This window comes from Triticum urartu, chromosome 6A (genome assembly GCF_056163025.1).
Source record: "Triticum urartu cultivar PI428250 chromosome 6A, HENAU_Tu73, whole genome shotgun sequence".
In the NCBI taxonomy this organism is placed as follows: Eukaryota; Viridiplantae; Streptophyta; class Magnoliopsida; order Poales; family Poaceae; genus Triticum; species Triticum urartu.
This window is the reverse complement of record NC_141878.1, coordinates 18,343,098-18,356,719: the sequence shown is the minus strand read 5'-3', so window position 1 is coordinate 18,356,719 and position 13,622 is coordinate 18,343,098. Positions and strand designations below refer to the sequence as shown.

General features: G+C 41.6%; 1 protein-coding gene across 1 annotated transcript; it reads right to left on the bottom strand.

Moving 5' to 3' along the window:
• Nucleotides 1-4,776: 4,776 nt before the first annotated feature.
• On the bottom strand, nt 4,777-5,876 carry LOC147963291 (uncharacterized). The gene is made up of 3 exons (XM_087531150.1): nt 5,772-5,876; nt 5,403-5,685; nt 4,777-5,321 (listed from the first exon to the last, which is right to left on the bottom strand). The coding sequence occupies exons 1-3, from the start codon at nt 5,874-5,876 to the stop codon at nt 4,777-4,779; spliced, it is 933 nt and encodes a 310-aa protein (XP_087387276.1).
• Between the last annotated feature and the right edge of the window lie 7,746 nt (nt 5,877-13,622).

The window sequence follows — 13,622 nt, the reverse complement described above, 5'->3', positions numbered from 1 at the left end:
CGCCGGCATCTTCCATAGCCACAGGTTGAACTCGAGACATTGGCTGCTCCTTCCCGACCACGGGACCCTCCAGAATTGCATAGAGATGGCGATAAAGGAATCTGCGAAGAGAAAATATTCAGCATGGGAGATGAGAGATTAGACCGAGATTAATTACATGCTATATAAGGAAAGCTAGTCCTTTAAGATCTCTTTCTTTTTCTCCCAAGATTCTGAGAGAATCGATGGCCTCAATCGTGTCCTTCAAGGATGGGCGATGAACTCGATTAGGGCCTGGAGTGTGACCTCCAGTGCCACCAGTCCAATGCGATTCCTCGACTCAGGACCCTCTATGGGAGACATAGGAGGGAGGGCCAGTATAGGAGGCGGAGGAGGAAGATAGCCCAACGGGGCAGAAGAGCTTTGGGGAATAAGAGTTTTGTATTGACAGGGAATTCAGCGATGACTCCACAAGGGATACAACACGTAGATTTTTTTTAGGCTCATAACACGCAGATTCGAGGGACTCATAACACGCAAATTAGTTGTGAAGATTTTCTAATGACGTGGGAATTTAGACTGAGAATTATATGATTGATTGATCTCCACCATTATAACACGGTCCCACCAGTTGTGAAGATTTTCTAATGACGGGTTGATCTTCACCGTTATAACTTGGTCCCACCAGATTAACGGTTCTTAATTACTGATTAACGTGGGAATTTATTGGGAGTCTGTAATTAGTATAGTATAGGTATAGATAGATTAACATGGGAATTTATTGGGAGTCTGTAATTAGTATAGGTATAGATTTTTTTAGTTGAGGTATAGATAGATAGATAGATATTTAGTTATGAATTTAGCTAGGTTTTTTCTTCAAGTTCTATATTTTTCTTCCTTTTATATGCAAATTTGAAGTGGACATGTGATATGTGGACATGTCATATTTGGAATTTGGACATGTCATTTGGACATGATGATTATGTGCAGGGTAAATGATCTGAGTGGCCTATGTTACGTCGAAATGTTGATTCATTTCCATTCCAATGAATTTCAGGCACTCGATATGTCCATTTTTAGCAAAGGTCATGCCGAAATTTTCCGTGAATTTTGGCATCATTTGTGCTAGATAGTAGGCATATAGAGTGCTGGGAGTTGCTGGGAAACGACATTTCGGCAAACATAGATTTCTTTTTTATGTCATGTCTCATTTTTTCATAGTTTTAGAATTAAACGAGGAGACTCAATCATAGGAAACATGTCGAACAATGAAGAAACTGGGCCTTCTGACCAAGGTGCAAACAAGATGGATTATGAGGGTGAACAAGAGTACCTCAACTATTTGACTGCTAAGCAATTGCAAAGTCAAGGTTTGCAGGTCGGCCTCGATGATGGTACTGACGCCGACACCGACATCGACGGCCCGGCACCGATGGCGGCGTCTAGACCGGCGGGGAAGGTACTGGCAGGGAAGATACCGGCGGGGAAGGTACCGGCGCCGATGCCGCTATCGAAAAGAAGAAGCATGCATATAGAGTATTAAGTTAAAAACAGAGTAAAGCCTTAAGCAAGATGACATGATGTAGAGAGATAAATTCATGCAATATGAAATAAACCCCATCTTGTTATCCTCGATGGCAACGATACAATACGTGCCTTGCTGCCCCTTCTGTCACTGGGTAAGGACATCGCAAGATCGAACCCAAAGCTAAGCACTTCTCCCATGGCAAGAACTACCAATCTAGTTGGCCAAACCAAACGGATAATTCGAAGAGACTTGCAAAGATAACCAATCACGCATAAAAGAATTCAGAAAAGATTCAAATATTATTCATAGATAGACTTGATCATAAACCCACAATTCATCGGTCTCAACAAACACACCGCAAAAAGAAGATTACATCAAATAGATCTCCACAAGAGAGGGGGAGAATATTGTACTGAGATTCAAAGAGAGAGAAGAAGCCATCTAGCTACTAACTATGGACCCGAAGGTCTGAGGTAAACTACTCACACTTCATCGGAGGGCTAGGATGATGTAGAAGCCCTCCGTGATGACGGCCCTCTTACGGCGGAGCTCCGGAACATGCCCCAAGATGGGATCTCGTGGATACAGAAAGTTGCGGCGGTGGAATTAGGGTTTTGGATCCTGTTCTGATCGTTTGGGGGTACATGTGTATATATAGGAGGAAGGAGTACGTCGGTGGAGCACCGAGGGGTCCACGAGGCAGGGGGGCGCCCCCACCCTCGTGACCACCTCTTTGATCCCTTGCAGTAGGGTCCAAGTCTCCTGGATCACGTTCGGTGAGAAAATCACATTTCCGAAGATTTTATTCCGTTTGGACTCTGTTTGATATTCTGTTTATCCGAAACACTGAAATAGGCAAAAACTGGAATTCTGGGCCGGGCCTCCGGTTAATAGGTTAGTCCCAAAAATAATATAAAAGTGGAAAATAAAGCCAATATAGTCCAAAACAGTAGATAATATAGCATGGAGCAATCAAAAATTATAGATACGTTGGAGACGTATCAGGAACCCCTGTCTAAGATTCTGGAGGAAAATCCGACACTTACGGAAGAAGAGTTCGAAAAGTTCAAGGACACTTGCGCTACCGAGGCAGCCAAGGCTAAGGCTGCGAAATTCAAGAGCCTTCAGCAAAGGAACACGGGGAAGAATCGCCTCAGAAGCCATGGCTACCTCGGTAAAAGGCCCATATGGGATATGGAGGACGCGGAACGTGAAGCCGCGGGTATCCCAGACCCCTTCCCGAAGTTCACCACCCCCTTGAAGCGTGACTTCATCAGGGCCCGCTACAAGGGGGACAAGGAAAAGAAGGTTTTTTACACAGACCAGATCACGAGGAGATTGATTAGACTACTGGTAATTATTCTTTTACCACCTTACATTTAGCTCCAGATCTAGTCGACTACACAATCCTAAACGGTTCACGCTCCTTCTGCAGGAGAAGCAACACCAGCTTGCAGCCGAAAGCCCTACTTCTCCGATGAGGCCCAAGTGGGACACCCCTCTCAAGCGGGCCTTGAACGAACTTAAGGGACTCCCTTTGGGTCAGCGGCCGCAATATGGTCGTGTGCACGGCGCTGGAGATGATGCCACGTGGAAGGTCTTTTACAACGAGGGCTCGGAGGCCAAGAAGCACCGAGGGGTCCACGAGGCAGGGGGGCGCCCCCACCCTCGTGACCACCTCTTTGATCCCTTGCAGTAGGGTCCAAGTCTCCTGGATCACGTTCGGTGAGAAAATCACATTTCCGAAGATTTTATTCCGTTTGGACTCTGTTTGATATTCTGTTTATCCGAAACACTGAAATAGGCAAAAACTGGAATTCTGGGCCGGGCCTCCGGTTAATAGGTTAGTCCCAAAAATAATATAAAATTGGAAAATAAAGCCAATATAGTCCAAAACAGTAGATAATATAGCATGGAGCAATCAAAATTTATAGATATGTTGGAGACGTATCAGGCATCCCCAAGTTTATTCCTGCTTGTCCTTGAGTAGGTAAATGATAAAAAGAGAATTTTTGATGCGGAGTGCTACTTGGCATAATTTCAATGCAAATCTTATTAATTGTGGTATGAATATTCAGATTAGAAAGATTCAAGACAAAAGTTTATATTGACATAGAAAACAATAATACTTCAAGCATACTAATAAAGCAATTATGTCTTCTCAAAATAACATGGCCAAAGAAAGTTATCCCTACAAAATCATATACACTACTAGGAAAAGGCCTACTAATGGCGCACCTGTTTTGGCTACTAATGGCGCACTACAGGTGCGCCATTAGTACCACGCCACTAGAATATTTTAGTAATGGCGCACCTCATGGAAGTGCGCCATTAGTAACAATTTTTTTTAAAAAATTCGTTTTTTCTTAATCTCAGGTCACTATTTCACATATGAGATATCCAACACATATATATACAACAAGCATCCATATAACAATCATATCCAACACACAAGTTACATCATATATACATACATAGCCAACACATGGTTCCATCGTTACATATTACAAAAGTTTCACATTGTTCATCCAACACTGTTATCCATCAATTCACAAAAGTTTCACATTGATACAAAATAAAAACACAAATGGAAAAGAAGCACTCCATCCATGCAAGCTTCCATGAATTAAATCAAATCTGCAAAATGATAAACAAGAAGTTAGAAGAAGAAGAAGAAGAGAAGAAGAAGAAGAAGACTAGAAGAATAGTAGAAGAAGAAGAACACTAGAAGAACACTAGAAGAATACTAGAAGAAGAATAAGAATAATAAGAAGAGGACTATAAGCTTATTATGTAAACTTGATCATTTTGTGCTAACATAAGCAATTTTGGAGCTAACCTATAGGAAACTAAGCATATAAGCTCTCTAAGTTAGCATATTAGAGCCAACTTAGGTAAAATGAAGCTAACCTATGTCATTTTAGAAAGAAGAAGAATAAGAAGAATAAGAAGACTATAAGCTTATTATGTAAACTTGATCATTTTGTGCTAACATAAGTTATTTTGGAGCTAACCTATAGGAAACTAAGCATATAAGCTCTAAGTTAGCATATTAGAGCCAACTTAGGTAAAATGAAGCTAAAATATGTCATTTTGGAAAAGAAGAAGAATAAGAAGAAGACTATAAGCTTATTATGTAAACTTGATCATTTTGTGCTAACATAAGTAATTTTGGAGCTAACCTATAGGAAACTAAGCATATTAGAGATAACATAGGTAACTAAGTATATATATATATCATTTTGGAGATCTCACATACCTGACATAGTTCAATTCTCATTGTTCTTCTCCTTCTCCTTCCTCAGCCTGATGCGCCAAGAGCGGCGAGGCGGTGGAGGCAGCTGTGGGATGTAGTCTTCTACCACAATTGGCGTGGTCATGTCGCCCAGCTGTGGGATCGCCGGCGCCACCACCGGTGCGTGGTCATTGTCAGGCACCACCACCATCGCGAGGCCACCTTCAGGCAGGACGGGCACGACCATCGCTAGGTCATCCTCAGCCACCACCATCTCTTGCCCATGGTCAGCCACCACCATCTCTTGCCATTGGTCAGCCACCACCATCTCTTGCCATTGGTCAGCCACCACCAGCGCAAGGTCATCCTCAGCCTGATGCCCATCGTCATCCTGCAGCTCCTCATCCCCACTCTGCTCCTCTTCTCCCGCACTCCAGTCCGGATCATCCTTCTTGTTGTCTTTGCTGCTGCCAGAATCGCTGCTACTTTCGCTAAAGCCAGAATCGCTGTTGCTTTTGCTATAGCCATAATAGCTGCTGCTTTGGCTGTAGCTAGTGTCGCTGCTGCTGCTCCCATTGCCTGTCCAAATGCAACAATGACCGTTAACAATCGATGTGAGACAAAGCCAAATGTAGAGGAATAAGAAGAGGCAGAACGAACTGGCATCTTCATCGTCAGCGTAGCGCATGCGACACATAGTCTCGTTGAAAACCTTCACGATGAGCATTGTGGCGTCATCGTCGTACCTGAAGAGAAGAAAGTACCCGGTCCACAGGTCGTAGGCACTGTAGAACTTCTCCCAGCCACGGCACAGGTACATGTGGCCCTCCTCGATCACCAACTCCACATCCCACAGCCTGCGAACCCCGCTGTCGGCCTGTCGGAGCTTCACATTATCTGGCGAATCTTCACCCAGCATGTTCATAAAAGTGTCAGGCAGCCTCTGCAATTTGGGACAAGGAGTGATGTAGCAAACAACAGAGTTATCATAATGAGATGGGTGAAGGGGAGATCTCTCGTTTTATATACCTGCCTCGTGGCTGATACTGAAGTCCCAAGTATGATACTGAAGAACTCGAAAGCATCCAACTCGTACTCCGGTGAGGCACAGCGGCGGTGGCTGCTTCCCCCCATCTCTGATAAGCAACAGAGGAGACCAATTAGTACCCTTACAACATTATCATACAACATTATAGCAGCATAAATTTTGAGCAGAAGATAATTAACTACACTAATGCACTTCCGAAGTTCCCGCTTCCCACCCATGATGTTGTTAAGCGGGGACTAGTGCCAAATGCATTTTCGGTACGAAAGTACATCACAGGCCACTATGTTATTTAATATCATTCTTCTCGAAGACTAATGATTGTTACATCCTACTAAAATGATGTTCTGTCCTTAGAGATGTCTCGTTGCTTATGAGGAAGCAGCAAATAAACACTTGAAAAAAGCTCTCATCCTCGAAGATGCATTCTTGGTTATATTACCGTTCTGAGTTATGTTGTTCTGTTATTTTATTTGAAGACATGAAGGGTTACTTATTTGAAGATGCTACTCCTAAGAAAGGTCAACTTTTCGATCATCAGCCTCTACAATTAATCAATGATGAATTCTTCCTTTTCCTTTCCATCTTCTTCTTCTCCACCTCTCTTCTTTTCTTGTTCTCATTTTTCTTTCTTCTCCTTCCTCCTCCTCCTCTTCTCCTTCTTCCTTTCTTGTTCTGTTTCTCAACTTTCTTCTTATTCTTCTTCCTTTTTTTTTCCTTTTTCCTCTTCTTCTACTTCTTCTTCTTTTTTTCAACTTTATTCTTCTTCTAATTATCTAAAATAAATCTAGCACTAACCTAAACCAACCACTAACCTAAACCTATCAATAACCTAATTAATCCTAAACAGCAAAGAAAAACAGTAGAAAAAAACAAAAAAATGCTCACCTTGGCTCCGGGGGCAGGGGTGGTGGTGGACGACCGTGGTTAGGGTAGCGGCGGCGGGCCTGGCTCCGGGGGGGGGGGGGCGCGAGGCGGACGCAGGGGGCCCGCGGCGAGCCTGGCTCCGGGGGCGGTGCGGGCGCAGGGGCGGCGGCGAGCCTGGCTTCGGGGGCGGCACGGGCGCAGGGGCCGATGGGCAGGTGGTGGGGGCGGCGGGGCACCAGGGGGGCGTCGTTCGGGCGATGGGGCGCCGGGGCGGGGCGCTGTTCGGGCGGCGGGGCGCCGGGGCGGTGGCGGGTGGTTGGGGCGACGGGGCGAGGGGCGGTGGGGCCAGGGGGCGGTGGCGGGTGGCGGCGGCGGCGGCGGGTGGTTAGGACGGTGGGGCGACGGGGCGAGGGGAGGTGGGGCAAGGGGGCGGCGAGGGGAGGGGGCGACGGGGCGAGGGGAGGTGGGGCTCGGCATTACTAACAATTTTTTTTTATTTTTTTTCAAAACTACTAATGGCGCACGGTGGGTGTGGTGCGCCATTACTATGTCAACTAGTAATGGCGCACTGTACCACGGTGCGCCATTAGTAACAATTTTTTTAAACTACGAATGGTGCACCACACACCAGGTGCGCCATTAGTAATATATTACTAATGGCGCACCAACACATGGTGCGCCATTAGTATATAGTAATGGCGCACCACATGTCTGGTGCGCCATTAGTGGCCATATCATCTATAGCCCTTTTCCTAGTAGTGATAGTCTGGTTATGCTCCATCTTCCCCACACAAAGTATTTAAATCATGCACAACCCCGATGACAAGCCAAGCAATTGTTTCATACTCTAACTTTTTCAAAACTTTTTCAATCTTCACGCAATACATGAGCGTGAGCCATGGATATAGCACTATAGGTGGAATAGAATGGTGGTTGTGGAGAAGACGAAAAGGAGAAGATAGTCTCACATTAACTAGGCGTATCAACGGGCTATCGAGATGCCCATCAATAGATATCAATGTGAGTGAGTAGGGATTGCCATGCAACGGATGCACTAGAGCTATAAATGTATGAAAGCTCAAAAAAAGAAACTAGTGGGTGTGCATCCAACTTGCTTGCTCACGAAGACCTAGGGCAATTTGAGGAAGCCCATCATTGGAATATACAAGACAAGTTCTATAACGTAAAATTCCCACTAGTATATGAAAGTGACAACATATGAGACTCTCTATATGAAGAACATGGTGCTACTTTGAAGCACAATATATGAGACTTGCTATATCATGGTGCTACTTTGAAGCACAAGTGTGGAAACAAGGATAGTAGCATTGCCCCATTTTATTTATTATTTTTTTGGGCCTTCTTTTTTTATTTGGCCTTTCTCCTTTGTTTGGGACAATGCTCTATTAAATGATGATCATCACACTTCTATTTATTTACAACTCAATGATTACAACTCGATACTAAAACAAAGTATGACTCTATATGAATGCCTCCGGCGGTGTACCGGGATATGCAATGAATCATGAGTGACAAGTATGAAAGAATTATGAACGGTGGCTTTGCCACAAATACTATATCAACTACATGATCATGCTAGGCAATATGACAATGATGAATGTGTCATGATGAACTAGATGGTGGAAAGTTGCATGGCAATATATCTCGAAATGGCTATGGAAATGCCATAATAGGTAGGTATAGTGCTGTTTTGAGGAAGGTATATGGTAGGTGTATGATACCGGCGAAAGTTGCGCGGTATGAGAGAGGCTAGCAAAGGTGGAAGGGTGAGAGTGCGTATAATCCATGGACTCAACATTAGCCATAAAGAACTCATATACTTATTGCAAAAATTTAGAAGTTATCAAAGCAAAGTATTACGCGCATGCTTCTAGGGGGATAGATTAGTAGGAAAAGACCATCGCTCGTCCCCGACCGCCACACATAAGGAAGACAATCAATAAAAAAATCATGCTCCGACTTCATCACATAAAGGTTCACCATACGTGCATGCTACGGGAATCACAAACTTCAACACAAGTATTCTTTAAATTCACAACTACTCAACTAGCATGACTTTAATATTATGACCTCCATATCTCAAAACAATTATCATGCTTCAATCTTTTCTCAGTATTCAAACACTCAAAAGAAAGTTTCACAAATCTTGAATACCATGCATATTATTATTAGGCAAATTACCATGCTATTAAGAGACTCTCAAATTAATTTAAGTGAAGCATGAGAGATCAATAGTTTCTTTAAAACATATCCACCACCGTGCTCTAAAAGATCTAAGTGAAGCACATAGAGAAAAATTATAACGCTCAAAAGATATAAGTGAAGCACATAGAGAAAAATTATCTACCTCAAAGGATATAAGTGAAGCACATAGAGAAAAATTATCTAGCTCAAAAGATATAAGTGAAGCACATAGAGTATTCTATCAAATTTTAATTCATGTATGGCTCTCTCAAAAGGTGTGTACAACAAGTATGATTGTGGCATACTAACAAAAAAAGACACAAATAACACAAGACGCTCCGAGCAAAACACATATCATGTTGGTGATTAAAAATATAGCTCCAAGTAAATTACCGATGGAAGTGGACGAAAGAGGGGATGCCTTCCGGGGCATCCCCAAGCTTTGACTTTTTGGTGTCATTGGATTATCTTGGGGGTGCCATGGGCATCCCCAATCTTAGGCTCTTGCCACTCCTTGTTCCATAATCCATCTAAAGAATTCACCCAAAACTTGAAAACTTCACAACACAAAACTCAGGATAGACAACTCGTGAGCTCCGTTAGCGAAAGAAAACAAAATACCACTTCAAGGTACTTTAATGAACACATTATTTATTTATATTGGTGTTAAACCTACTGTATTCCAACTTCTCTATGGATTATAAACTATTTTACTAGCCATAGATTCATCAAAATAAGCAAACAACACACGAAAAACAGAATCTGTCAAAAACAGAACAGTCTGTAGTAATCTGTAGCTAGCGCAACATCTGGAACCCCAAAAACTATAAAATAAATTTCTGGACGTGCGTAATTTACCTATTAATCATCTGCAAAAAGAATTAACTAAATAGCACTCTTCAAATAAAAATGACAGCAGTTCTCGTGAGGGCTAAAGTTTCTGTTTTTTACAGCAAGTTCAACAAGACTTTCCCCAAGTCTTCTTCTACTTGGCACAAACACTAATTAAACACAAAAAAACACAACCAAAACAGAGGCTAGATAATTTATTTATTACTAAACAGGAGAAAAAATCAAGGAATAAAAATAAAATTGGGTTGCCTCCCAACAAGCGCTATCGTTTAACGCCCCTAGTTAGGCATAACGAGCATGAATAGATCTAGGTATTGCCATCTTTGGTAGGCAATCCATAAGTGGCTCTCATGATAGTTTCATATGGTAATTTTATTTTATTTCTTGGAAAGTGTTCCATGCCCTTTTTTAATGGAAATTGAAATCTAATATTCCCTTCCTTCATATCAATAATCGCACCAACCGTTCTAAGGAAAGGTCTACCAAGAATAATAGGGCAAGAAGGATTGCAATCTATATCAAGAACAATGAAATCTACGGGCACATAATTCCTATTTGCAACAATAAAAACATCATTAATTCTTCCCATAGGTTTCTTAATAGTGGAATCCGCAAGTTGCAAGTTTAGAGAGCAATCATCAAAATTACGGAAATCTAGTAAATCACACAAAGTCTTGGGAATAGTAGAGACACTAGCACCCAAATCACACAAAGCATAAAACTCATGATCTTTAATTTTAATTTTAATAGTTGGTTCCCACTCATCATAGAGTTTTCCAGGGATAGAAACTTTCAACTCAAGTTTTTCTTCATAAGATTGCATCAAGGGATCAACAATATGTTCGGTGAAGGCTTTATTTCGACTATAAGTATGTGGAGAATTTAGCACGGATTGCAACAAGGAAATACAATCAATCAAAGAGAAATTTTCATAATTAAATTCCTTGAAATCCAATATAGTGGGTTTAGCAACATCTAGATATCTATTTCTTTCGATCCCACTTTCATCAATTTCATCATTAAGATCTAAACACTCCGAATTTTTAGAACGCCTTCTAGGTAAAGGAAGATCATATTCAGTTTCATCAAGATTCATATTGCAAAATAAAGATTTAATTGGAGACACATCAATAACTTTTAGATCTTCATCTTGATTTTCATAGGAATTAGAAGAACACGCTTTAATAAAGGCATCTTTGGAAGCATGCATCCTAGCGGTTCTTTCTTTACACTCATCAATTGAAATTCTCAGGGCTTTTAGAGACTCATTAATATCATGCTTAGGTGGAATATATCTAAGTTTCAAAGAATCAACATCAAGAGCAATTCTATCAACGTTCCTAGCCAAATCATCAATCTTAAGTAATTTTTCTCTAATCATAGCATTAAAATTCTTTCGCGAAGAAATAAATTCTTGAATATTAGATTCAAAATTAGAGGGCATCTTATTATAATTTCCATAAGAGTTGTTGTAGGAATTCCCATAATTATTAGATGGATTACTAGGATATGGCCTAGGATTAAAATTCCCTCTATAAGCGTTGTTACCAAAATTATTCCTACCAACAAAATTCACATCCATAGATTCATTGTTATTCTCAATCAAATTAGACAAAGGCATATCATTAGGATCAGAAGAAACACTCTTAGTAGCAAATAATTTCATAAGTTCATCCATCTTTCCACTCAACACATTAATTTCTTCTATCGCATGCACTTTTTTTATTAGAAGTTCTTTCAGTATGCCATTGAGAATAATTAACCATAATATTATCTAGGAGTTTAGTAGAATCTCCTAAATCGATTTCCATAAAAGTGCCTCCCATGGCCGAATCTAAAAGATTTCTAGAAGAAAATTTCAATCCAGCATAAAATTTTTGTATAATCATCCACAAATTCAAACCATGAGTAGGGCAATTACGTATGATTAATTTCATTCTCTCCCAAGCTTGTGCAACATGTTCATGATCAAGTTGTTTAAATTTCATTATATCGTTTCTAAGAGAGATGATCTTAGCGGGAGGAAAATACTTAGAGATAAAAGCATCTTTGCATTTGTTCCATGAACCAATACTATTCTTAGGCAAAGACGGAAACCAAGCATTAGCACGATCTCTAAGCGAAAAAGGAAATAGCTTCAATTTAACAACATCATTATTGACATCTTTTTTCTTTTGCATATCACATAAATCAACGAAGCTATTCAGATGAGTAGCGGCATCTTCACTAGGAAGGCCGGCGAATTGATCTTTCATAACAAGATTCAACAAAGCAGTATTAATTTCACAAGATTCAGCATCGGTAAGAGGAGCAATCGGAGTGCTAAGGAAATCATTATTATTTGTATTGGTGAAGTCACACAATTTAGTAGCATCTTGAGCCATCACGACAAACAAGCAATATAACACACGAGCAAACAAAAAGCAAGCGGACAAAAGAGGCAAATAGAGAGGGAGGATAGGGAGAGAGAGAGAGGGCAAATAAAACGGCAAGGGTGAATTGGGGGAGAGAAAAACGAGAGGCAAATGGCAAATAATGTAATGCGAGAGATAGGGATTGTGATCGGTACTTGGTATATTGACTTTTTGCGTAGACTCCCCGGCAACGGCGCCAGAAATCCTTCTTGCTACGTCTTGAGCTCGCGTTGGTTTTCCCCGAAGAGGAAGGGATGATGCAGCAGAGTAGCGTAAGTATTTCCCTCAGTTTTTGAGAACCAAGGTATCAATCCAGTAGGAGCCCACGCTCAAGTCCCTCTTACCTGCACAAAGCGATAGCTACTCGCAACCAACACGATTAGGGGTTGTCAAGCCCTTCACGGTCACTTACGAGAGTGAGATCTGATAGATAGAATATTTTTGGTATTTTTGATATAAATATGCAAAGTAAAAAGTAAAAGCAAAGTAAATAGCAAAACAATATAAAAGTGATAGAGATTGATATGATGAGAATAGACCCGGGGGCCATAGGTTTCACTAGTGGCTTCTCTCAAGAGCATAAGTTTTCTATGGTGGGTGAACAAATTAGTGTTGAGCAATTGATAGAATTGTGCATAATTATGAGAATATCTAGGCATGATCATGTATATAGGCATCATGTCCGTGACAAGTAGATCGAAATGATTCTGCATCTACTACTATTACTCCACTCATCGATCGCTATCCAGCATGCATCTAGAGTACTAAGTTAAAAACAGAGTAACGCCTTAAGAAATATGGCATGATGTAGAGAGATAAATTCATGCAATATGAAATAAACCCCATCTTGTTATCCTTGATGGCAACGATACAATACGTGCCTTGCTGCCCCTTCTGTCACTGGGTAAGGACACCGCAAGATCGAACCCAAAGCTAAGCACTTCTCCCATGGCAAGAACTACCAATCTAGTTGGCCAAACCAAACGGATAATTCGAAGAGACTTGCAAAGATAACCAATCATGCATAAAAGAATTCAGAAAAGATTCAAATATTATTCATAGATAGACTTGATCAACAAACACACCCCAAAAAGAAGATTGCATCGAATAGATCTCCACAATAGAGGGGGAGAACTTTGTATTGAGATTCAAAGAGAGAGAAGAAGCCATCTAGCTACTAACTATGGACCCGAAGGTCTGAGGTAAACTACTCACACTTCATCGGAGGGCTAGGATGATGTAGAAGCCCTCCGTGATGACGGCCCTCTTCCGGCGGAGCTCTGGAACAGGCCCCAAGATGGGATCTCGTGGATACAGAAAGTTGCGGCGGTGGAATTAGGGTTTTGGCTCCTGTTCTGATCGTTTGGGGGACGTCTGTATATATAGGAGGAAGGAGTACGTCGGTGGAGCACCGAGGGGTCCACGAGGCAGGGGGCGTGCCCTAGGGGGGGGTGCCCCCCACCCTCATGACCACCTCTTTGACCCCTTGTAGTAGGG